The 26,383-nt window shown below is 41.9% G+C and overlaps 1 protein-coding gene across 1 annotated transcript; it reads right to left on the reverse strand.

Moving 5' to 3' along the window:
* Positions 1-1,028: 1,028 nt before the first annotated feature.
* Positions 1,029-25,835, reverse strand: eepd1 (endonuclease/exonuclease/phosphatase family domain containing 1). The gene is made up of 7 exons (XM_088010054.1): positions 24,717-25,835; positions 12,044-12,095; positions 5,441-5,551; positions 3,507-3,641; positions 2,952-3,090; positions 2,665-2,859; positions 1,029-1,458 (listed from the first exon to the last, which is right to left on the reverse strand). Exons 1-7 carry the CDS (start codon positions 25,562-25,564, stop codon positions 1,271-1,273), a joined length of 1,668 nt encoding a protein of 555 aa, XP_087866180.1. The 5' UTR covers positions 25,565-25,835; the 3' UTR covers positions 1,029-1,270.
* Between the last annotated feature and the right edge of the window lie 548 nt (positions 25,836-26,383).

The following is a 26,383-nucleotide window of genomic DNA, read 5'->3' on the forward strand; positions in this document are numbered from 1 at the left end:
ACTGATCTGGCCCACTAGGTGGCTCCCTTTACATGTGCCTTATCTGTCAGATGAGAACCCATGAACTCAGCAGCTGACGGGTCCTAAATAAGACAGTGAAGGTCTGATGTACCGGTGCAGATGTATTGTTGGGTCAAATCCTGTGACATGTTGTATGTCTGATGCAGGAGCAGTAAGTGATATTATAGCTGAGCTTATCAGTATTTCATTTGAATATTCTGAGATAACAGCTGTAGCCTATATAGTGGAGCATTGTCTGGCTGTAATGTGATGCACCAGCTCGCTGAATCTTACTGGAATGTGCTGTAAACAACCCCATAGGGAGGAAAGTCATGACATTTTGTCAGCACTAAAATATCTTAAACATTCCTCTTGCTCCAACTAATTGGTCAACTGCAGGCAGACTACAATTCTAAAACACAACATAAAGTGGATGTCATCGTTCACAACTCCTCCTACTGTTTAGAGAAATCTACCTCAATGGGAAAAAGCAGAGATGGAGAACTGAAGGGCTGAAAATTGAGCTGACTTGCATATGAAGGCAAATATATTTTCCAAAGGCTCATATAGGATCCTGCAGCTCATGATAAGGTTTATTTTTTAGGAATGAAACAGAAGTGCCTCTGAATTGTAAACATTGCAGATGGCCTGCACTAAACAATTCACAAGCACTCTTTCTTGGTGTGATAATATTCTCATATCCAAACTAATGTTCCAGCTGATAAACATAGTGATTGATAACTTACTGAGCTTTGCCTGGATCTTCACATGAAGCCAAAATAATTTTAAGTCCCAAGATTTGATGAGGCTTAGCTGGACTTGTAGTTCCTTGCACTACATTTTTTGTTTTCCACAGTACTGAGAAGCTAACATGGTCTGAGAAGCTGTGCTTCATTTCTTAAGACCAGCAGTCCTAAGTTCTTCGTGGCAAATCATAACATCCTCTAAGGAGGAGATGAGGAAAAGTTCACTGATCTGAGCAGCAGGCTCATTCAGACACACATTACATAAAGAGTCCAGATATGGTATAAAGATCTAATCATTTCTCTTTATTTACACATAGAAAATGCTTGGCACATTTCTTCTTAAAGTACATTGTCTACATATACTTGAACATTTTTATGGCTTAATGACTTAGCAGTTACTAGGATAGATATTGAAACTCAGAAGGCGTCTCTGTACTTCTTCACATTCATGGGGAAGCTGTGCTCCAGCAGGGTCCATCCAGGCCAGATGGCCCACCCACTCGCCATCTTAACCCTGACCACTGTCATCGCTCATGTTTGGGCATCATGTCTCTGTCCACAGCTGCCATGGCAGGCCTGTTCATCTCCTTAGAAGACAGGTTGATGTAGAACTCAGCCACCACCGGGCAGTGATCTGACGCCACGCCTCCCCACGACCAGTTATCTGGGATCCAGGGATTAGTCAGGCCCTCCCGCACCACCATGCAGTGACCTGCCAGAGGAGCAGATTTAAGATCAAAAACCCAAAAACGAAGAAGCTAAAGACATGTCAGAGAGACATGAGCAAACAATTATTTCTTTGTTCCAAAGAGCCACATTTTCTAGTAATTCTACAGATTTTCTGAAGGTCTTTCAAAGTTTGTGAAAATTGGACAGTGGTCGTGTTTCATTATTTCAACCCAGAATTTTCAATCAATCAATCAATCAATCAATCAATCAATCAATCAATCAATCAATCAATCAATCAATCAATCAATCAATCAATCAAACTTTATTTGTTCAACACATTTCAGCAGCAAGGCATTTCAAAATGCTTTACATCATAACAAACACAAAAACACAGAGTGATGCAACATAGAATCAACAATCAAAACATTACATTAAGTCAAGTTCCATCATTAAATTCGTAATTGATTACGTTTCAAATACAACTCTAAACTGGTGGGTTTTTGTTGAGATTTAAAGGCACTCAGTGTTTCAGCTGTTTTACAGTTTTCTGGAAGTTTGTCCCAAATCTGTGGTCCATAGAAGCTGAATGCTGCTTCTCCTCGTTTGGTTCTGGTTCTGATGCAGAGCAGAACCAGAACCAGAACCTGAGGGGTCTGGAAGGTTGATACAACAACAGCAGATCTTTAATGTATTGTGGTGCTAAACCGTTCAGTGATTTATAAACTAACAACAGTATTTTAAAGTCTATCCTCTGAGCTACAGGGAGCCAGTGTAGGGACTTTAAAACTGGTGTTATGTGCTCTATCTTCCTGGTTTTAGTGAGAACGCGAGCAGCAGCGTTGTGGATCAGCTGCAGCTGGAGGAATGATTTATTGGACAGACCTGTGAAGACGCTGTTGCAGTAATCAATGCGACTAAAGATAAACACATGGATGAGTTTCTCTAGATCTCGCTGAGACATCAGTCCTCTAATCCTGGAGATGTTCTTCAGGTGATAGAAGGCCGACTTTGTAACTGTTTTTATGCGTCTCTGAAGGTTCAGGTCAGAGTCCATCACTACTTCCAGGTTTTGGGCCTGATCGCTTGGTTTTAGTTGTAATAACTGAAGCTGTGCATTGACTTTAGATCGCTCCTCTTTAGGTCCAAAAATATTAACTTATTAATCATATTTAATTGTTTACATTTTATTATATAATAACTTCCTCCTCACACTGTGTCACTATGAAAGCCGCATAGAAGAGTAACTGACCGGAGTAGATCTTCTTGAGGGAGCGGCTGATCCAGATGTTATCCAGGCACAGCGTGCCCTGAGGGCAGCGGGTGCTGATGTTAGTGAACTGGCTGGACAGTATCAGAGGACACAGCTTCTCCTTCCGCAGGACATCAAACTCAGAGCTCTGTGGTGATGAGCCAAAGTGTCCCAGTACGACCAGCTCCTTCTCACCTACAGAGGAAGCCATTGCAGCAGGATCAGGCTCCAGCTCTCTACAGGAAGGAGGCTGCTGTTTGGATCTGGTTCTGGGAGTTCTGACTGACCTCTGAGTGTTTCCTGGATGCTGGGAGAGAGGTGTTGCCCCTTGTCTTCGCCTGATTGGTGGGTTTTACTGCTGGACTCTCCTGCTGAAGCGGTGCTCTGCATGTGGACGCTCACCACCGTCAGCTCCACAGAACCAACCTGAATGGCACGATCAGTCAGCAAACAAAAAACACACGCTCACCCAATCATTTCTTTTTTATGCAGGCTGTTTCTTTACCAGCAGAGCTCCATTTTCTTTTAGCTATTTGGAACATTAAAGATAATTACTGCTAAATTATTTTTTCATGCTTTATCCCTGACCTTTTTTTTTTTTAATCAATCATTGGATTCCCCCTATGCAGATTAAGTCGTAGACATGCTGGGATTCAGCTGCCTCTGTGAACCAGCTCCAAATGACTCCAATATACTCACATTAGTGAGAATAAAAGAAACCCCAAAAGCTTCACAGTTAGACTCGCAACTTCATCTTATGGTGCTTCACAAAACAAACAGCTCCAGTTCAAACTCCAAAATGTGTGTTAGTCTTTTATTTTTTTTAGTTAAATACAACTTACTAAAAAGTGCGCCAGATACAGCTGAGGGTGTGCATGATTTCCGTTGCCGTTGACGACAGGATGGTCGAGGACCACAGCATCCTTCAGATCGATTCCAGATGAGCTGTCCCACAGAAAGCCGGAGTAACTCACTCCCTGCAAATAGAGAATGAAGAGAAACAGAGTCTTTAATTAGAATCCATGGCAACCTATTTACACCTTTCTATTACTATCTTCCTCTGCAAAGGCATCAAAACCCCCTAGTGTGTCATCTCTCTCCTGTGAGAGAGAGATGACCAACAGACCAGCCCACCAGGTCACAGTCACCTCACTGCTGCCAAATGATTTAGCAACTTTTCAGACAAAAGGAAAATGGCTGTCGGCCAAAATCAGAGTCAGCAGGTCAAGCTTTTTAAAGATCAGAGATCAGCCAGAAAACTGCAATCGGTGCATTCCTGGTTAAGATGTTAGGCCAGGAGCAGAAAATAAAGTACCTAATTCTTATCAGTTGATCATTATATAATTATAATCAGATCAATTATATAATAATTTCAAGAAACGTTTAAGATAAATGATTGAAAGCCTAAAGCAATGATGTTCACGCTAACTTCTGACCCAAACTGTAAACAAAGTGACATTAATACAAAGGAGAACATTTTCAGTTCATTTTCCTGAAATTGATGGGAACATGAATTATAGTTTTTATAGTTCTTTCCAACCACAGGAGCAGTCAGCTGCTGCTAACAGAGGGATGCTGTCACACTGGACCTACTGTCACTGTTCTCTCACTGATCCAGTTTCTGCTGGTTTAAACTGAAAACACCAGCCAATCAAAGACTGGCTCTCCTTCTGCTGAAAATGAACAGAACAGAAATGCTAATAATAAAAAAGCAAAGTACAAAATAATGTTTTGTGTGAAGAAAAATTTGATCAGCTGCTCATCTAGAACTTGAAATTAAAATATCCAATATGATTTTATTTATTTTTTGTTTCAACTAAAACAGCTGATTGTATTGATATATAGCTAATTAAGGCAGGAATATGAAAATATAGTTAGGATTAATAAACACTAAAAGTCAGATCCATAAATAGTTTTTTTACTTAATTGCTTTCCCCAGGTATTAGTCTGCTCTCCTAAGACATCTGCAGTAAAGCAGATGTCATCTAATGATATATAACTGCATTTACATGACCATAACAGAAAATATAAAATGTTTGTCATAAATTAATAAAATAACAAAAACAAAATGATGAAAAAAAACAAAAAACAGAAAATTCCCACCAAAGACGATCCCAGGAGAGCAGAGAGCATTGGATTGGGGTTTCAGAGGTAAACCATGCTGATTCCCAGCCATCACATGCCCAGTTTAACAAAAACTGCTGCTCAGTGTTTTCAACACTGACTGACCAGGTGGTTAAAATTTTAAAAATCCTATCTTTTTCTGATCAGTGAACACACCATCCACAATCTCTACCAGGTCATAGAGACAGTGGTGGAGTAAAACAAATTAGTGTTAATTAGTAGAATGCCTTGATCAGCAACTCAGTGGGATTATTGATGCTAATGTAAACCCTGATCAGTAAACATTGATGAGAGCAAAACAGAAAGTTGTTTGAAAGGGAATTATGAACGATCAAAAGTCCATCATTCCCATCAGACTGTTGGAGTTAATCATGCCTGACTCTTGTTGTCATATCAACCATCATGAGCTCCATCTCTCATGAAGGAGCTCATGATCACAAGGTTGACCCAGTTCTTATTTATATCATGACTTCAAATGAAAGTTTCCACTATCAACACACAGCATTGGCTTGTTAGAGAAAGCAATGTGACCATTTAAAGCTAAATTGCTCACACACTGCTTTCTGTGTTGATAAATTGGATCAGATGTTCTGCTTTCTGTAGGTGTTCATGTTTCGGAGCATCAGGGGTTGTGATATGGAGACTTCCATACCTTGCTGGAGTGTCCAGTGGGTTTCTCAGAAACGATGCTTTTCCACACGCCTCGGGGCCATTTCCATGTCTGTACGCTGGCCAGGGTTCCTTGGTTTAACTCCACACAGAACTGGAAGAAAACATCCAGGAAACTGAGTCAGAACCACACACAGATATAGCAGTTCCTACCGGCATGGTATCTGGAGAAAAATAAAAGCAAAGCTACATTAGTCTTAATGATCCAGTCAGATATTTCACTACATGTAGAACATGATTACCAAAAACCTTTTGGTAATCATAAACAAATCACAGCGCTCTGTGAATTACATCAATCTGGCTAAATATCCTGAAAGCTGAATCAAAAAATAGAAAACAGGCTGGGAAAAAAAGCATAGAGCACACAGGAAATGAGTAACTTCAACAGGATGGGAGAAAATAAAACGATTTGATCGGATAAAGCTTACTAAAGCTTACCAAAACATGGCATCCCAAGACTTTACAACTTAACTGTTTCTTTTTTTTTTTTTTTTTTTACCAGGGTTTTGGCAGCTGGATATTTTTGTGTTTGCTTCATATTTTTGTGTTAATATACCGTGGAAGCTGAAAGCTACTGTATTTTAACTCGACCTTATACCCGTGCCCTGCATAATTCAGAGACCCGAAAAGAACAGGCGGCATGATGTGATGATAATGCATGTAAGGTAACATTGTATCATCTGTTGATAACAGGTCTTGTGTTATACGTTGTGTCACAGAGTACAAAGCATGAAAAATACAGTTATCAATGAATTAAACACCAACTCAAAGCCATATGACAGATAAAGTGCAACATTTTACAGCCTGGCTTCAGCCTAACACTAGGGGGCAGATTAACTGCTTGTCAGCTATGTGCTCCTGAGACAATACAGAGTTCAGTGAACTCCAGTAGCCTGGTGTGAGGTTACTTGAGATCATCTAGGCAGCCGCAGGGCAAACACAGCCGGAGAGGAAGCTCCTGATGTTGACATGAGCGATCACTGAGCTGATCAGCAGTTATGTCCCGGAGAACAGGTAACAGTTCCTCCATCACAGCACAACGGAACAAACATGTTCAGAAAGGCTTACAGGTCAATCAGAGTGAGAGTTCCATGTGGAACACCAGGAAGTTCAGACGGACTCCACCCACACACACACACACGCACACACACGCACACACACACACACACACACACACACACACACACACACACACCCCCCCACACACACACACACACACACACACACACACGCACACACACGCACACACACACACACACACACACACACACACACACACACCCCCCCCCCCACACACACACACACACACACATCAGGGTCCTTACTGTGAAGGCCCAGGCTAATATGAGGCTGTTTGAAGGCTTATCTATGCTATAGCTAATGCATGAGTCTAGCACGTGAGGAACTGATGTATTGTTTTATGTATTGTTTAAAAATAAACAACAACATGTTTTGTCTTGATATGGGATCCTGGATTGAGAGACCAGAAACAAACACTCCAGGTTAAGTTCAGCACACAGACTGAAGTGGACAGAATGAACAGAGAAGCTTTCAACTTTCAGGATTCTAACAGCCAAAAGCTGTGTCAGGAAGATAATTAATCCCACCGTTACTGTACTGTAAATAATATATTGCTCCTCATCCAGTCATCCCACTATCAGAACAGTCAAGCAAAACATTATGACCAATGACGGGTGAAGTGAAGACTGATTTTTCACCTGTTAATAAGTGGGATATATTGCTTAGCAAATACTATAAGCTGTTATTTTTTTCCACACGCGTTGATCTGTACATTCTGGCCATTGTATGGTTCTTACCAATGAGTCTCAAATGGCTGCACTGCTGGTGATGAAGAGCACAGCACAAGAATGTGCCTTGAGGTGAAAGTGACACTGAGGGCGACAGCGACAGAGAGACAGAGTGTGTGTGATCCCAGGTTTACACTGCATGTGTTTCTGCTCCGCCGTTCCTGACTTACACTCCTCTGTGAAGTCCTCCGAGAAACATGTGTGGCACGTGGTTTAATGGTTTTAGTGAACAGGAGGAAGGTTAAGACCAACCAAGAACTTTTCCTGGTAGGCTACTGTATTTTTTTTATTAAGCAGCCATGTTAAGGCATCTGGCATCTACCGGTAAGTATATTATTAAAAGTGAAACATATTATGTTACGTACATGTTGTAACATGTACGTAGCATACTATTACATACATAAGTTGCTTACATACATATAGGCCACACTTATAGACAAGTGTGACCTATAGATGATAGGAGTGGCTTATATTCAGGTGGGCTCAATAGTCCAGATGGACATATGGGTCTCATACATAGGAGCCCATCAACGGATGTATTACTGGTTTCTGGCACCAGATAGTACAACAGCCCTTTCATGGAGGTGTGGAGTTCATACCAGGATGCGTTGAGGCTGTTTTGTCAACAAAAGGGAGACCATCCCATAATTAGACAAGAGGTCATAATGTTATGCCTGTTTAGTGATCTATCACATTGATCATAATGATTTGTGCTCCATATCTCTTAGTCTGTTTTGCTGTCAACTGGACCATATATGACAATTGAAGCTCTGATCAGCACTGATCCATTTGATGCAAAATACTTTGTAAAAGTTATACTATCAGAGTGTTATGGATTTAATGAAATACAATCAACAAAGAAAATAATCTTTATATTGTTGCAGCTGTCAATATTTTCTGCATGCAGCTGTTACACTGGGTTAATGAGGAACCAAACTGAGTTTAGTAGCAGAGTTTCAGCTTTGTGCCAGTTGATTTTTCTGACTTCAAAGTTGGATTTTGAATTGCTAAAATCTAATTACAAATGAACCGTCTCATTTGTCACAACACAATCCTGGTTTTAAGTAACTTTTGCATGAATGGGTGTGTCTCTTTAAATGTTTGTCATTTAATCTTGTCCAGGCTTTGTCTACCTAATCTAAAGGTAACAGGAACCAGTTAAAATTAGCTTCATTCACTTCTTAGATAGAAAACAGAGGATCATGTTAGGTTGGAATTATTTGATCCAAAAGGCAGTTCTGTCCAGCAGCACAGAACTTTGGCTAGATGAGCAGAACTCTGTGTTCACTCAGCTGTCACAGCGGAAGTAATAAAACCGATGACAGAGCAATTTTCAGTTCCCAGGAGGTGGAAACCTGAAACAGGATTTTCCCTCAGGCATCATCTCCAGGGGCCATTGAGCCTGTCGGGAACAGAAAGGTGAACCACTTACAAGTATTATTTTGCTAAAACACAAAACAGCCTCATAATTCACTCTGAGTGTTGTAAAGTGCACACAAAGCATGGAGCCAGCATCCTGGCAGGCAGCCCAGCAGTCCCAGGATGTTTTACTGTGAGACCTGGACTGGACTGGACTGGACTGGGCTGGACTAGACTGGACTGGACTGGACCAGACTGGACTGGATTGGATTGGATTGGACTGGACTGGGCTGGACTGGACTGGACCAGACTGGACTGGATTGGATTGGATTGGACTGGATTGGACTGGACTGGGCTGGACCAGACTGGACTGGATTGGATTGGATTGGACTGGACTGGATTGGACTGGACTGGGCTGGACCAGACTGGACTGGATTGGATTGGATTGGACTGGACTGGATTGGATTGGACTGGACTGGGCCAGGTTCATGTCTTACTCTGGAGCCCAGCTATTTATGGTTGATTTATATGACTGGTGAAAAGACAGAGATATTAAAAGCATTGAACCAGTGACTAGTTCTGTTTAACTCTTAAGTTGGAAGTCTAATAAGTCACTTTCACAGGGTTTCAGGTAGACAGCAGAAAATTAGCAGGATTTGCCGATTCCTCTGGGTGCTAATAAAGCTAACAACTGTTAGCATCACAAAACAGCGACCTTCTTTATCTGGATTCTGTACTTATAAAACTAGCTGTTATGCAGATTGAACTGCTTCTCTGATTCCATGTGATACATAAGATACATAAGCTACCAAAACATTTTATGAAAGAAGGAAGCCATGTTGGATTTTGGGGTGAAGCCTTGAAGATTTCAAGATGAATTTCAATTGAAGGGGCATTCCTGGGTATTTTTCTGACCTACCCAACTGAATTTCTAACTTCCATGGGCTGTGATAAAGCAAATATGCTAATACTGTATCATCTCTCCATGAGTTAACCAGCACTAACTCCAAACCAGAGAGGGTAATCACATAAACCTTATCCTTTTAAATGTCTCAACTAGATTTTGTTGAAAAGATTAAAAAGGCTTCCTGAGAATGAAGCTTTTAATATCACAGTTTGTTTTTAGTGCTCTAATTTAACAGAACTGGATGTGAACCAGACACATCCAGTTCTGTTCCAGCCAGTCAGTGATCTAAGCTGAGCAAATATCACTGCTCTCTGTCTTGGTAGCAACATCTGGATCTTTAAGCATTTCTATTGATGGAGGAAACAAAGGGGTTAGATTTGGGTAGCAGGACTTGTTTGGATCCCCACTGATGAACGGAAGAACCAGCAATCCTGATGAATGCTGAAAAATATTCCATCAGATCACAGTTCTTGTTTTCTTGTGAGAACAAAGAATTAGCTTGTGGAAGTTCACAAGAAGACAACGGTGCAGTCATTGACCCAGATGAATTGTTCTGTGTTGCCTTGGTTCGGACTTGTTGTCATTGTTTGTCCTTCCTCACAACGTTCAGTGGCCAAACATGAACATGAGCTGTGGTGGTACACAACTGGAGTGACTTGTATGTCTTTGTTTGTTTATCCACTAATTACATTAGTTATGCTGCTGTGTCAGCATAACTAATGCTATACTCTCATACTATTTTTCAGTATGAGTAATAATGAGGAAAACACCCAACCACAGACAGAAGCTTCCTGAGCAACCAAGCAGAGAGATGACAACAGTCCATAGCAAACACACACTCTGTGTGTGTGACTGATCTCAACAAAAATATATACAATGGCACAGTTATATATTCATAATGAGCATCAGGACATACAATAAATTATAATTATAAGGCACTTTTTCTATTGTTATTGACAACTCATTTAATATGGCAGCAACAGTGTGCAGTGTTTTACTGCTACAGTTTGTCCATTCACTGTAGTAAATGGACAAAATGGAAAACAAAGTAGTTTTCTTTTAAAGACTTTCCATAAAACTAACTGACAAGCAGAAAGAAACAACTTGTTTTTCTGAATATAATCTGTGCTTCTCATGCAGCCAGACATTAAAAACAGCAGCGGTGGAGGCTGGTGGAGGCAAAACGTCGTGAGCTGAAGCTTGTCCATCTCTGCACCGCCTCGCTCTCATCCCACACCGCTGCTGACCTACTTCCCTCACACACAGCACTCATTTCTCAGCCAAGGTTACACCGAGTGTCTAGCACAGAGTGACATTACCAGAGTGCGATGTTTGTGTGTGTGGGAAGGCTTAGAACGGACATGTGATGCTGCTAAAATTGGCCTTTTAAGCTCTCAACATTTTATGGAGGCAGCAACATTTGTTCATTAATGCAGATGACCTACATATTTATTCCATAATTGGAGAGAATGATGTGACTAGAGAAGATTCTCCAAATATTAGTGATTGTGTTTGTCTGTGTATGTTCTCTGGTTGTCTGTCTGAGCAGACAGAAAACGTTGAGTCTTCAGCCTTGACGTTTTCTCACCACAAATGATTTGATGGAGTCTGGAAGAGATTTGGAGCAAGATGGAACAAATGTAAAGAAAACCTGAATCTGACCCAGAGGGAAGTCAGGTCTGATGGGGGCGCTCTGGCTCCCACAGGAAGGCCCCTCCATGAGGGCCCACCAGCTCCTGGTGAGGCTGGGAGCATTGGCATGGCAACACACAACAGCACAACCTGCCAGCGCTGGTGTGTGAGGTTGGTACCAGCTACCAAATAACAGGACTCACCTCCACACACAGCTTGGGGTCTGGAATCAACTGTGGGAGAGCTGGACATGCTACTCTGGAGTTGCCATGGGAGACAGGCCTCCAGCAGGGAAGAGGGGGCTCACAATCTTCTGGGATGGTGTAATGGCAAGGCTGCCTCTGAGGATTCCATAGTGGGTGGCTAGATTACAGGGGAGCTGTGATTGGGAACCACAGCCTCCACAACCTGAATGAGAAGTTTGATGTGTGAGGTGGATCAGCAGAGCTGCTAACTGGTGGAGTCATCCAGGACACATTACCATGGATACTGCACTGTTAGCATGTCTTCATACAGCAACAGCCTTCAGCCGGAGATTTTTTTAGATTAGCTGCAAAACTGACTGCTAGTGGAGATCCTTCCATCCCACAGCATCACCATCCACTTTGAAGACACTTGGTTGATAGCAAAGAATATCATCTCTGCTATTTGCATTTGTTTAAGATGAAAATAAAGTATTTCTGAATTGAACTGAACTAAATCTGGATGAAGCTGTTAGCTAATCTGAAAAAAGTCCAGGTTCATAATGAAGATGTTTTTCTCTGTTAGTCTGTGCTTCACTTGTGACAAACAGCTAAACAGAAATAAAGGAAGTAAAGAAGTTCATCCCATTCACACCAGTCATCTCCAGTTAAACCATTTGGACCTCGGCTGACCGCACCTTATCCAGGGCCTCCCGCTCCACCAGGTCCTGCACCGCCAAGATCTTGATCCTGGAATGAGAGAAACATTCATATAGTGTAATATTAGCATAAATCACACATAATATTTTATCCAGCAGTCACTGGTTTCTATAAATTCAATGGTGAGATCGGTTTATATATAATGTTAATATTAATATCAGATATCATTATTTCATAACCCTACCTAAACCTCATGAAGGTTTCATAACTAATTAACTGAGACTGAAATTATTTCTCTTCTTTCTGATAATCTGCTGGCATCCAAATTTGATTATTCTGATAAAAATTACTAAATTTATTAACCATGTCTGGCATTTATTATTAAATACTCATAGCCAAGCCAGGCCTGTTGTTGCACAACAGGGGAGAGTCCTAAATTAAAGGTGCAGACGTGTTATTGGACTGCAGGAGAAGGGAGTTTACAGCCCAATAAACCTTTATCTGTTTTCATTCCAACTCATTTTCCAAATCAATGGTCAGCACAATAAAAAGCAGTCAATTTCTGAGTGGCCCTGGATCTTTTCCTCTAACTCCATTCAGCCGTGAAGAGAGGAAGTGCTTTGTGAAGCAATTTGACATGAAGGGAGAAGCATTCCTCTGTGAGTGTTTGCTCTGACTTTCTCAACAACTGCATTTAAAGATGAGGATAAAAATGAGATAAAGTGGGAATCTAATATTTTCGTTCTTCTGCAGTTCTGGAAGCTGTTTACACAGCCCAGCATGCACAGTTCATGCAGCAGCAGCAGTAAATGTCTGGTGGATCTACAGCGTTGCAACACAGTGGAACTGAGTTGGTTGCACAAGGAGATGATGACTGAACTGCGTTCACCTCTCAGCATCTAATCTGAAATCAGAAAATCAGGTTACATAAGGGTCTGTTCTCTTGGTGAAATGCAGCCCCTAATAACTAGCATAGCTTAGCTTCTGTTACGACTGTACACACCCCCCCCCCCCCCACACACACACACAAAAAAACACATGTTTGTGTTGCTATCTTTGTGGGGACTTTCCATTGACTTCCATTCATTTCTACAGCCTAAACCTTACCTTTACCCTTTTCCTAACCCTAACCATCACATACCTAACCCTAACCCCATCCAAAACTCAATTCATACCTTAGCCCTAACTCTGACCCCTGACCCAAAAACAGGGTTTCCCCTTGTGGGGACCAGGCTCCGGTCCCCACAAGGAGCAATTGGTCCCCACAACGTAGTATATGTCAGGAAAATCGTCCCCACAAGGTATTACAAACAAACGCGCACACACACACACACACACACACACACACACACGCACACACACACACACACACACACACACACACACACACCCCCCCCCCCCACACACACACACACACACACACACGTAACTTGGCCCAGAGGCTCCACTCATACTCAGAGACCAAACCTGGTAGAATGAATCAGAATGTCATTATGTTTCTCCTGTTGCAGCAGACAGACAGACGTTCCTGCAGACTGCTTCCTGCTTCAGTTCGGCTGAGGCTGGGTCAGACCCAAACCATAAAACACACACAACTAAACACCACACTGATCGTTTTATCTGTCAGACTCTCAACTTCAGTCAGGTGACCTGCTGTATTCTAGGAACACACTGATGTGAATGAGTCAACTGTAAATCAGCTGCTGGCATAAACCTTGTAACACACACAAGCACACGCATGCACACAGGCACACACACCTACACACACCACACACACAAATCTTGTGATTACATGAAATACCAACAGGAAGTAGATTTATCTTCAGTGTCGGTCTGACAACACAAATTATTTCTCATATCTGTTGGTGCTGCAGAGACATAAACACAGAGCTATAAAGTCAAATCAAATGTCTGCTTCAGTACATGTCAGATTACAGCAAGCCTGAGGACAAACACAAGGTTGCATAAGCAACTAGATGAGCTGCTGGGTTCTGTGCAGGCACCTGCTGGGCCGCGCTGGCCCTGACAGCACACACTAATCTGATGAGAAGTTCACAGGTTTCAGCTTCAGACTCACATGGAGTTGTTCCTCTTTCCTAGATCCTCTTCTGCATCAGAATCACTTAAAGTCCTGACAAAAACTGTCAATTTCAGGAAATAACAGAGCAGTTACATGTAATAAAATTCTGTGTGTGCGCGCGTGTGTGTATGTGTGTGCATGCTTGCATGTGTGTGTGCATGCGTGTGTACGTGCGTGGTGCATGCATGCATGCGTGTGTGCGTGTGTGTGTGTGTGTGTATGTGTGTGTTTGTGTGTGTGTGTATTGCTTGCGCTTGACTATGTTCATGTTCATTTTAAGTTTTTTTTATTTTGACTATACTCTGGGTCAGAGTATGAGTTGGGTCAGACTTTTTTCCCTTCAGACACAGCTCATTCTGTTGACCTCTGGACAAGGTGGAGGTGTGTTGATGAAGCACGGCTACATCAGGTCAGTCTTTGACCCTCAGCCAACAGTAATGCTTCTTTATAAGAGTGTTTGAAGTTACTACAGTGACGGGCAGTAGTAAAGTCTCCTTGTTATCTCACCAACCTTATATTTCATACACTGAGGTTGCTCCGCAGCCTGAATGCAGGTCCATTGCTCTGTCTTGTACATGTTTAGTTGAACTAAGATGTTTATGTGAGGCATTAATGTTGATGTTAGTCAGCGTCTACATGTGGAGCAGCAGAGAGGTTAGATTAGTTGCAATAAGTGTTAACTGTCTCCATGCCTTCTCGTTGGTTTCTGAGTTGCTGTTTTTATTGGCTGCTTGTTTGGTTACAATCTGTTTTCTAACATGACAATTTGAAAAGTAGGACCGAAAGATTTCCAATATGTTATTTGGAAAATAATTATAAATAATGATACAAATATCCATTTTAATAGTTGTATATAAGATATTAGAGCAAATTAGAGATGCTCCGATATATATTAATATCTGTATCGGTTGCAATGCTGAAAAAACATCCTAGATCGGGTATCAGTAACAATGTGCCTGATCCAAGAGGGCAGATCTATTTAGTCTAATGCTATGCTTTGAGCAACATCATACTTTACTATTTATCTTACATTATATTTAGAATTTCTAATTGCATTTTCTGAACCATTTGAAAGAAGGTTTGTTACAGTTTATTTTTACATGTTTGACTAAGGTAGTCAACTTGTTGATTTAGTCAGGTTAAGTTTTTTTTATTTATTTTATATTGCCTGTTATACTCACTGACTGAACAAATTAAAGATGTTGCTTTTACATGTTTGACCAAGCTTGTGAAGCTATTGGTGGATTTAAGTGTTCTGTACTGGTATAGAGTTATCAAATACATTTGTAACTTAGTACATTTATGTCTGTTTAGACAACTAAATGTTTAAAGTCAATTCATCTGTTTTTCTATATCATTATCAGATCGCTAGTAGACCTCAGATATCGGTATTGGTATCGGAAGGGCAAAAAGCAGATCAGTCCATCCCAAAAGAAAAAATCAATTGGATTTATGTCAGTACTTTGACTATGCCTTCATACACCTAAATATGGTTTGAAAACCATTCCATTGCAGCCCTGCCTGGATGAAGGTGAAGCTCCATCCCAGTCTCAGGTCTTCTGCAGCTTCTAACAGGTTTCCCTCCAGCTGTGTCCTGCATCCAGCTCCATCCATCTGTCCATCATCTCTGTCCATCCTCCCTGCCTCTGCTACAGAAAATCATTTTTCACATTTTCTCTTCATTTTCTCATTTTGTCAGAGCGACCAGGATGCCAGCTGTCTGTTCATCACACTTCTGCCTTGGGCACAGAAGGGGAGAAATGATGTGTGTGTGTGTGTATGTGCGCGTGTGTTTGTTTGTAATACCTTGTGGGGACGATTTTCCTGACATATACTACGCTGTGGGGACCAATTGCTCCCTGTGGGGACCGGAGCCTGGTCCCCACAAGGGGAAACCCTGTTTTTGGGTCAGGGGTCAGAGTTAGGGCTAAGGTATGAATAGGAAAAGGGTAAAGGTAAGGTTTAGGCTGTAGAAATGAATGGAAGTCAATGGAAAGTCCCCACAAAGATAGCAACACAAACATGTGTGTGTGTGTGTGTGTGGGGGTGTGTGTGTGTGTGTGTGTGTGTGTGTGTGTGTGTGTGTGTGTGTGTGTGTGCGCGTGTGCATGTGTGTGTCCTTGTATTTGACACATTTCAAGGACAATTTTTCCAACAAATACTACATTGTGGGGACACCCTGCTTCTTGTGGGGCCCAAAGTCCAGGATCCATAAGAAGCAGTGCTGCTTTGAGTTAGGAGTTCGGTTTGGGACAAAGCTGTGAATTGACTTCATGTTAGGTTTAGGGTTAGACATGGTCTCCTTATAGTACAATCAAGTAACTATGTTACCTTCAGTTGTTGTAAAAATGCTACAAATATCAATCATGACTTAAAAGAAACCTGACTTTGTAATTTAGTGCCTTAAAATTGGGCCGGCGTCCTGCATGTTTTCATTCTCTCAATGGTGTTAATAACAACCTTCTTGTTCTTCTAATGAGCCGTCATTAAACCAGGGAGAGAACTAAAACATGCAGGGTGCCGGCCCTCCAGGACTCACTTTGGGCGCCCCTGGTTTGATGAGTTTATAGTTAAACTTTAAAGTGACCTGCAGGTAGAATAATCAATGCTTCCTTGGTATCTACAGTCCAAAGGGCCAACACGTTCAGCTTTGATTGTCCAACATGGAATCAAGGTTAATTTGGAAAGTAGCTGCTTCTATGTTCAGATCTGCACAGCGCCTGGCTCAAGCACACAAAAGACAAACCTGGTTGTAGATAAAAATTCAAAGAAAGATCTGAGACAGACGACCCAGGTGACCCATCCTGGGCGTATCCCACCTAACGTTTTATTTTTTAACTCTCCCACAATCCTGTAGCTCAGCGTTCAGGAAGAGCGAAGCAGATGTCACGGTCAGACAGTAGAGAAGAGATGAGTGTGTCCTGAAAGACACACTCATTTCAGTGTGACCAGTGTAACCCCGCACACTGGTCACTGAGCTGGGTCAAAGCTCAACTCCTCTTAGGACTGTTACTGGTTAATTATTATATTGACTGCTCAACATATACAAATAACTGCTCTGTAGGAAACTGGAAACTGTTTTCCTTACAGAGTAAAAAGCCTTTCTGACATAGTTTCTCTTCAGATCAGCATAAGTTTTGGCAGATCTGTAATCGGCTGATCTTCTCTACCTGTGAGAGAGGAGTGACCAGGTGATGTCTGCACCGATGCGGCTAACACCAGTCACCCCACTGTGGACAGCTTAGTGACTCTGTCACCATGCAGCCACTTTTCAGACAAAAAGAAAATCAGTTTTGGCCAAAATCAGAATCAGCACTTCAGGCTTTTTAGAGATCGAGATCGGCCAGAAAACTGCAATCAGTGCATCCTGCACTGTATCTCCTAGTATACACATACTAGGAGAAATTTTTAGCTCATTAATTATTGGAAGTTCAGCCCAGTTGTGCCATTGTAAACCTCTGATAGGAGCCTTTGTGTTCCTATCAGATTAAATTAATTTGCAGGTAATGCTGTACTCGCCACCAAACTGTGGGACTGCAGGAACACGCACTGCAGACTGAGATCCCTTCCACTTCACTGCCTCTGTGTTCAGGGAAACATGTAAGAGCTTTACAGCAGCTTTACAGCAACCATAGATGGGTCAGGCCAGAGCTACAGCCTGAAAATAGAACCTCAAGTCGGACACTTCTCTAAACACTCCCAACTGGCTAACTCAATCTGGAACGGACAAACTGGGATTACTGGTTTACTTCAGACAAGCTCACAAGGTTTTACAGCATCTTTGGAAAAACAGAGAGCAAACAAACACAGGACTATTTGGTAGGTCAAATGTTTGTGATACCCTGTAGAAAATGAGTTATGGAATCAGAAAGTTAATCATAAATTCATATGGCAATTTATAGGGTACACGTCCATGTTTTTCAGCATCTAGACATGATAAAAAAAACTCCAATCTGCTGAAGGTTAAGCTGCACATCAGCATGGGCAAGAGACAGAATGTGAGTATTTCACAAACTGCAGATATCCTGGGAATTTCACACACAGGCTCACAGGGAATTGTGGGAAAAAATGAAACAGAGGGCAGAACGCCGCATGGTCAAAAATGTGTCATGGGTTTCTGTGGTCAGAGAAGAATGTTTACGATGACAGAAAGGTGAACTTTACTCCCGTAAACACTAATAACTACTAAGGTATGTAGAACATCATCTCTGAACGTCAAAATTAGAGAAAGCTCAAATTTGGTGTGAACAACATGAAAGCATGGATTGATGGTTCAGGTGGTGCTGTCATGGTTTGGAGGATATTGCAACACTTTGGGCCCCTTGGTCCTGACTCAGCATAATTTCACCCCTACAAGCAATCTGAGTCACTGACATTATGACCCCAGTAGAACCCGCTCCTGATGGTTCCTTCTAGTTGGTTATGCTGCTTTCTTGAACATGATGATGAGTTCAGTGACTTTCAGTGACCTTTGGTGACCTTTGGTGACTACTACAGTCAGATTCTAGTCCAACAGGAAAGTTCTGGATTCTCTGATGCAGAACATCATGAATGTGAAGCCGACAGATGAGCAATAATGCTCATCATAATATCCACCTTCATCATTTATGCATCACGAGTCATTTTAAAGGCGATGAGTCCAACACAATCTGATAGGTAAAAAAATTAAAGTCCTAATCCCAAACACAAAGGAACTAGAGGAAAAATCAGGTTTACAATAAAAATGTCTGCGTGTGTGAGTCTGTGTGTGTCCTTCAAATAAACAAGCACTTCCCTCTACTGTGTGTGTTCACACAGGTAGACTGGGAGTGAGCAGAACACCAGCATGTTTAGCCAGTCTGGCCAGTTTCATTCCAACTGGATCACAACCAGTGTTATGTACACAGCGTGAGTCCAGTCAGAGAAACCATCTGTTCAGCCGGATCTGAACCTCTGTGGAGGAGATTCAAATAAAAACAGAACTAATATTTCCAGATACCAGAACTCTGCGTGACGGCCCAGGAGTCAGTTCTCCTTATCGTAACATGATGAGATGAGACATGATGGAAGGCATTAATATCGGAGTGACTTCCCATGATTCCACAGGCTGTGGTAGAAATGCAGCAGACTGTTGGATCTGCTGGACGTCCATCAGACAGAGAAAGTTTGATGGTTTATATTTCTACTCTCAGAGAAAACCGTGCAGCAGCAGGCGGCTTTAATGAGACGATGGTAACGTCTTTGCTCCATGATCTAAACTCAGGTCTTCGTCCTCCCTGGTTCATGTCAGACACACCCTGAGGAGCCTCACAGCAGGCAGCTGACACACACTGCTGAGGGGAGTCCAAAATGTTTGCCACGTGAACCTTAAGTATTCTGGGGCCAAGAAAATATTGTTTTTAAAAACTAAACTCACCAAAAAGTTGTGTTATTTTTACCTGAACAACAATAGGCTAAGCATGAACTATAAGTAAACAAATAGGGTAATTACATTTTTTTTGGAGGAACGAGATCATAGTTCTAAATCTTCAAATGATTTCTGCATGATTCCTTGTTAAATGAAAAGCTTTCAGTTTGCTTGTTATTCTGAGTTTGACTGAAGAAAACAATAAAACAGGATCTATGTCCGTCTACATACCTTGCTCTGTTTAGACAAGTTTTAATGCAGCAATTAAAAGTAGATTTGGCTGCATCAACCTGTATGTTGAAGTCATGAGTTAATGTGGTTACCATGACAAAAGAAGGAAAAAAGAAAGCTTGGAAAAGATTTATTGATTTCTGTTGCTTCTAACATTTTTGCAGCAATTTTAATTTAAAATTTGGAATTTTGTCCTAATTTATTTAATTTAATTCTTGAATTGTCGCTGGAGGACCGCATAAAATCAGTCCAACGGCTTCAAATGGCCCCTGAACCCTACTTTGAACACCCTCGGTCTAGCCAATCCTGACTACTGAACACGTGCAGTAGGTCTGAGTTTATTCGCTGCTTTCAGGATGTTTCTGAACCCCCAGCCTGAACCGAGTGTGTGACGTCACACACCAGAGGACAAATAGCTGAGCTCCTTTGTGTGTGCATGTTTGTGGGTGTATGCATGTGTGTGTGTGTGTGTGTGTGTGTGTGTGTGTGTGTGTGTGTGTGTAGGTGCGTGTGTGTAGGTGCGTGTGTGTGTGTGTGTGTGTGTGACTAGGATGGGTCTTTCTCACACAGAGTGAGCAAACTGAGGACAGCAGACCTGCTAATGCATCTCTAGGATATGGAACCTTAACCTGAAGAAGTGCTGAGTTGCTCTTCTGTCAGCCTGATTGTCTGCATTATCTGATCATTTTAATCTCTAATGATGGAGTTTTTGTCAGTAACATTAGTAGGTTTGAACACTTCCTGGTTTAGAGGTTTTAGAGTTCAGCTTTAGCCTGATCATTTTAAATTCAGCCTCAGAATGAACTTCCACTACCTGGGGAAAGTGTTTTAACTTCAGCGTATTTTATTGTGATTTAGTTTTCTGGACCAACATAAAACAATGAAGAGGAAGGAAATTGATGTGCTTTTACAAATAAAAACCTGAATGGTGTGGTCTGCTTTTCTAAGGTAAATATTATGCAGAACCAGCTTTACTGCTACTACAGCTGGTCTTTGTCTTTAGCAGATCTTCACATCCAGAGACCAGAGATAAACTCAGTCAGAATGGATGGAGAGTTTATCTGAGCATCAAGTTTTCAAATCTTGCTCCATTTTCAGTTGGATTTAGAACTGGACTTTGACTGGACCATTCTAACACATTAATTAATATTTTGTGACAGTATTGTGAGAATAATAAATGCTACAATAATATTTTATTGATTCTTTTTTAGGTAACTGTAAGGCTGTGACTGCACCACAAACACAAATCCACATCTAAAGAAATCTTATTTGTATCACTAAACTGCACAGTGATTGCACTTAATAATATATTTTATTGATATTTATTGATGCTCTCATTGAATAATGTGGAGAAAACAGGAAAACTATGAATCTCAACAATACAGACAGTTTTGGCAGGTTTTAAACTACTTGTTGTCATGACGTTTATCATGACAACAAGAAATCAAAATTCTTATCTTGATAACATATTTATCACAAAAAATATACAACAAAGGTCCACCTGTAAGGGCTCCATTTACTAATTTGGTGACCTCTCAAGGTTGTTGTTTTTTGACTGGATTTTAGGAATAGGGCATCGAGTTAAAGAAGTCAAAAATGTTAAGAATTTTTACTTAAAGGAATAATAAACATTTTCCTTCCCCCTTAGACTTCTAACAACTAATTTGAAAATGGTTTTAATCACTAAGCCAGTGTGATGTTAGGTGGAGGGTAAATATTTCTATTAAATGAGTTATTGTGTTTGTTCATCATCAGCAGGCCTGTACCTGGTTATGTACACAAAACCGCTCTGCAACACAACCAGGAAGCTGCCTTTACCAATCATCCTCATTTAAATGACACAATGCTGGGTCACATTTATGAATTTGAGTGATTTCCATTTTTAATGGACACATTTTAATGGGAAGATGCTTCATGCTTTGCAGAGCAAAGCTCTTCTGGGAAGGTTTCCATCTGCTTTAGCTGGGTGTTTATAACAACGTCTGACCATCTGAGAACATTGGCGAGGTCAGACACTGATGTTGGACATGAAGGCATAGTTCACAGGCTGTACTCTAATTCACCCCAACAGTTTGTATAGAGCTGAGGTATCATTGCATAAGCATTTCATATGTGTTATAATTTTTTGATTAGTTTTTTGCTTTAAATCTCTGAAATATTTCCAAACTGCAAAGCGACCTTTCCTGTTTTATCCATTATTTTCAGAGCTGCTTTTTCTTTTCACACCATACGATTATGTTTTATGTTTAAGGAGTTGAGGTACATTGACGGAACGTGAAACTGCTGCTGTGCAAGTTACAAGTTGTTGCTAGGTAACCAAAGACTGAGTGACTGAGTTAGCTGATTCCATCCACCTTACTTAAGCTCAATGTGAGAGGCTGAATGGCTGAATGTCTGTCATCTACATCCCAATGAAAATGTCCAAGAATTCACATCCACACATGTATTGTCACTAATGCATCATTGTGAGTTTCTTGGAAATTTTCAGTATAAATGGTCAGAAACATTGGTGTTGATAATAATAATAATAATAATAATAGTAATAATAATAATAATAGTAATAATAATAATAATAATAATAATAGTAATAATAATGCATTTTATTTGACAGCACCTTTCAAAACATAAGGACACTTTGCAACATTAACGTTAAGTGTTGCTAACTCCCACCTGCAAGTGGGATCGATGTGATGAGCAACAAAAATTGAGGGATTTAATTTCTTAAAATATTAAAACTCTTTGTGTGTAATCTGTCGACTTGATGTTTTTTTATTTTATTCTTTATGTTGACTTTGGATGGGGTTTAATGTGGAAAGAGTATCACTAAATTCCTCGCAAATGTTTATAAATCAGTTCCACAAAATAAATGGTTTTGATTGCAAAAAAAAAAAAAAAAAAATCTAAAAATGACTGAAATCCTGGAGGAACTGATCAATAGTTCTTTTTACTGAACCTACTGGTACACAGGACAAATGCTATCAGGCAAGACCTGTTGTCCTGGTAACCACCAAACCCAGAGTGGTCCACTGGACCTCCAGACAGACAGGAACGATTCATCCAGATCTCCTCCACTTCTAATAGATGTCTAGATCAGAACTCTCCTTTGGTGAGAGCAGTTAGTATCAGCTGTCATCCTGAGCCACAGCAATGTGCCATTCTCTCAAACAAACAGAAACTCATCTCTATCACATGATATCCCAGATTAAGATATTTATCCTCCTGTGAGAACAAGTCTCGGTGACATTCTCCTCACCCCTCCTGCCTCCCAAACAGGTTCAGGCTCAGCAGCTCAGCTCCCAACTGTGGGACTGGCTGGGAAACTCCGGTCACACCCAGCACTCTGTGTGACTGTCGCTGCCCTGCTGGATGACAATGAAGTCCCTAAGAAACACTGAGAATTCACCAGAATGAACTGAAAGCACATCATATTCCGCCTTCATTGTCCTCTTCAGGGAGTATCTGAACCAGGCTGCAGGGGAACACCCAGCACTGAGGCATGGGCCAGGTACTGGTGCTGTCCAGGTAGTTTGTTTTAACCTGGTACTGTTTGTTGTTTCACCTCTACCTGCTCTAATTCCATGCCAGGTCAGGTAACTTCCTGATAAATGAGGTGTAATAAATCCCATCATCTAACTAGTTAGATGATTGGAGCCAGAAAGGGAAGAGCTTGGCAGCAGCAGTGTGGATAAGAGGATCGTCTCTGCAGTCTGATCAGATCAGGCTGCCTGGACTATTCTGAAACATGAATAAGAGAACCTGAATTCAGGCTGCACTTGGAAACACCATCACATCTTGAAAAATAAACTGGATTTCATTTGATGTCTGCAGTTTTTGTATGATCTGGAGAGACCTGATGAACATAGCAGCTGTTTATGAACAAAACCAGGAGCAGCAGATGAGACAGAATAACAGCAGCTTGAAGTCACTACATTCAGCCTGGCTTGTCCTGATTACTGAGCAGCTGATTATTGAAAGTGAATGACTTCCTGTTTATTCAGCATTCACATTCTGAAACACGTAGGGACGCTCCACAGAACAAAGTTCATATTATCATTATTTTTTTAATTTTTTCTATTTTTCTTTGCTGTAGACATTGGGACAAAGTCAAACTGTGTCCGCTGGAATAAAATAATCCAATAGCCCAAATTTCCTGCAGTTCATATTAAGATAGAAGAAGAAACTCAATGAATATTATGTGTTTTCAGATTTGTAGATTATTATGAAAATAAAATCTGGAAAGGTTCTAATTGATTCTGTCAAGTTTACATATAGGCGACCTGTGGATAAAAATGGTGATGAACATAAAGAAAAGAATCAGCCTATTTCCCTTTGATTGGCTCTAACTGGTTAAATACGGTTTAAATCTGATTTTATCCTATTTATTAAGTGCATCAAAACAAAGAATATTCAATATTTTAATCCACAGATGCCTCAATAAACAGCAGCTAGTAGGAGATAAATTTGTCATTCATTTTCTGATGAATTTTAAACTATGAATGAGCCAGCAGCACATCAGGACCGGCCTGAACTTCCTGATCGGTGCATTCAGATTCTGATCCAGACTCTGCAGCCTTTACTGGCCTAAAGAGCCATTTAAACCCGCAGACCAGTGGATTAAAATGTGTCTGGAAACCTCTGCAAACGTCACACAACGATTGAAAAACAAAAAACAACTTATAATTTCAGATAAAATTTGCTGCCATTTATAAAGAACCACCATTATGATTTCTACTTTTTGAGGATTTAAAATAACAATAGACCTAAAAATGGATTAAAAGAGGGCAGATCTGTTTTTCTGTGGGACGGAAAATTATGTAAAAAAAAACAACAACAACAAAAAACAAAATAAAAAGCAGATGGAATCCAGCCTAATACCAAACTAAAGGAACATATCACAGGAAGAAAATAAATAACTGTTAGAATCCTGCGTTTGTTATTTCATGTAAATTTAACATTATCTCCTGGTTCTGTTCATTTTTAATCAGCGTTATGATGTAGCTGTAGCGTTACTCACTCATTCTCCAGCAGGGTCATGCACACCACCTCCCTGACCCCCGGATTGTTGGCCTTCTCGCAGGAGCAGCCCTGCAGGCTCCACGTCGCCAGGCGCACCGCGGGCTTCCCGTCCCGCAGCCCGAGAGGAGGGTCCACGTTCGGGCGCATCGAGATGATCTGCGCCGGTCCACCCGGAGGAAGGTCCAGGTCGTCACTTTTCAGACTGAATGAAGTGGGGCTCGGCTGAGACTTGGTGGTGCCGGTCAGTCCTCCGTTGGTGTTGGTGGAGGGCGTCCTGGAGCGCTCCACGTACACCTGGAAGCGGATTTTGTCCAGCAGCGAGCTGTTGACGTGACTGACCCTCACCAGGTCCTCGATGCTCCGGAACGGCCCGTACTCCGCCCTGTAGGCCACGATGTTCCTGACGATCTTCTCCGTGAGGCCGCGGATGCTCATGAGTTGCGCCGCTGTGGCCGTGTTGATGTTGATGCCGGTGCAGGGCTGGTGCTCCACGTCTCTGCGCAGCGACGACGGGGAATGCTGGGAGGAGTTGGTCCTGGAGGAGACGCAGATTTCCAGCTTGATCGCCTCCAGCTTGGTGGCGCCCACCCCGCTCACCAGAGCGAGGTCCTCCACCTTCTTGAAGCCGCCGATGCAGTCCCGGTACTCCACGATGTTCTGCGCAACGCAGCGGTTGACTCCCGGCAGAGTCATGAGCTCCTCCTCGGTGGCCGTGTTGATGTTGAGCCGCTCGTGGTTGACCAGGATGTTGCTGAAATTGCACGCGGCGCTGAATTTGCGCTTCCCGCAGCTGAGGTCAGTGGGGTCCCTGGGGATGGAGCGGTGGCAGCCCAGATTCCCCCCCATGGCGGCTGGTTCCGGCGGGTCACCGGTGGACGGCTCGGTGCAGAGAGGGGCAAAGTGGGCAGTAAGGCAGGAGGACGGCACCTGGGAGGGCAGAATGTGCGCAACAAACCGCGGCTACATTCTGCGCATTGCGCGGTGCTGAAACCCGTCTGCGCGTCCTGACGCAGAGATGGGATGTGAAATCCAGAGTGGGCAGTAAACTTTGCCCTGTGTGTCAACACGCAGCAGCCTCCACACACACACACACACACACACACACACACACACGCACATACACACACACACATAGTCCTCTGACAGCTTGGCATCAATCGCGCAACATCACGCCGCTCTCTGCTTCCGGTCTGGAGCAGCATCAGCCTCAGAGGGAAGACAGCCAGAGCCGCAGCAGCTGGATGAAGCCGCACAGCTGGAAGCCTTTCAGCAAACACTCCACACATCTGGTCGGCTCACATCTGTGCATACTGGATTAAATCTATACTTCACACAAATGATCTAATAAGGCTTTTATTTTGAAGCCAAGTTTTCTTATTTTCCGGGACGGCTGTCGTAGGAGGCGTGGCTTCAAGTGTGACAAGTAAGGAGGAGGGATGAGAGGGGACAGGGAAGGGCAGGGCGGTGTTATTATACATGTACATTTTATTTTTGCTTATTACATGATAGGATATTCTTTACATACCGAGCTGTTACGTAATACAACAGTATATTCAGTATTATCCAGCTGAGTGCGTTAAAATGAGCTGTCAGATGAACGGGAACAGGGTTCTGCTAGGAAATTAGAGGAGTCAGTATCTTACCTGCTGTTAATCAGCAGCTTCA

The sequence above is a fragment of the Poecilia mexicana genome, unplaced genomic scaffold (assembly GCF_051168715.1).
Source record: "Poecilia mexicana isolate PSO_F unplaced genomic scaffold, ASM5116871v1 scaffold_11, whole genome shotgun sequence".
In the NCBI taxonomy this organism is placed as follows: Eukaryota; Metazoa; Chordata; class Actinopteri; order Cyprinodontiformes; family Poeciliidae; genus Poecilia; species Poecilia mexicana.

What these genes read in the sequence shown, in the direction of transcription:
- eepd1 (XM_088010054.1), bottom strand. Translation starts at nt 25,564, where the DNA reads ATGGGGGGGAATCTGGGCTGCCACCGCTCCATCCCCAGGGACCCCACT. An exon ending in AGCGGGAGGCCCTGGATAAG is followed by an intron (nt 5,552 to 12,043) that starts GTGCGGTCAGCC and finishes GTTTTCTTCCAG; the next exon opens with TTCTGTGTGGAGTTAAACCA. An exon ending in CATCCAGGAAACACTCAGAG is followed by an intron (nt 2,860 to 2,951) that starts GTCAGTCAGAAC and finishes CTTCCTCTGTAG; the next exon opens with GTGAGAAGGAGCTGGTCGTA.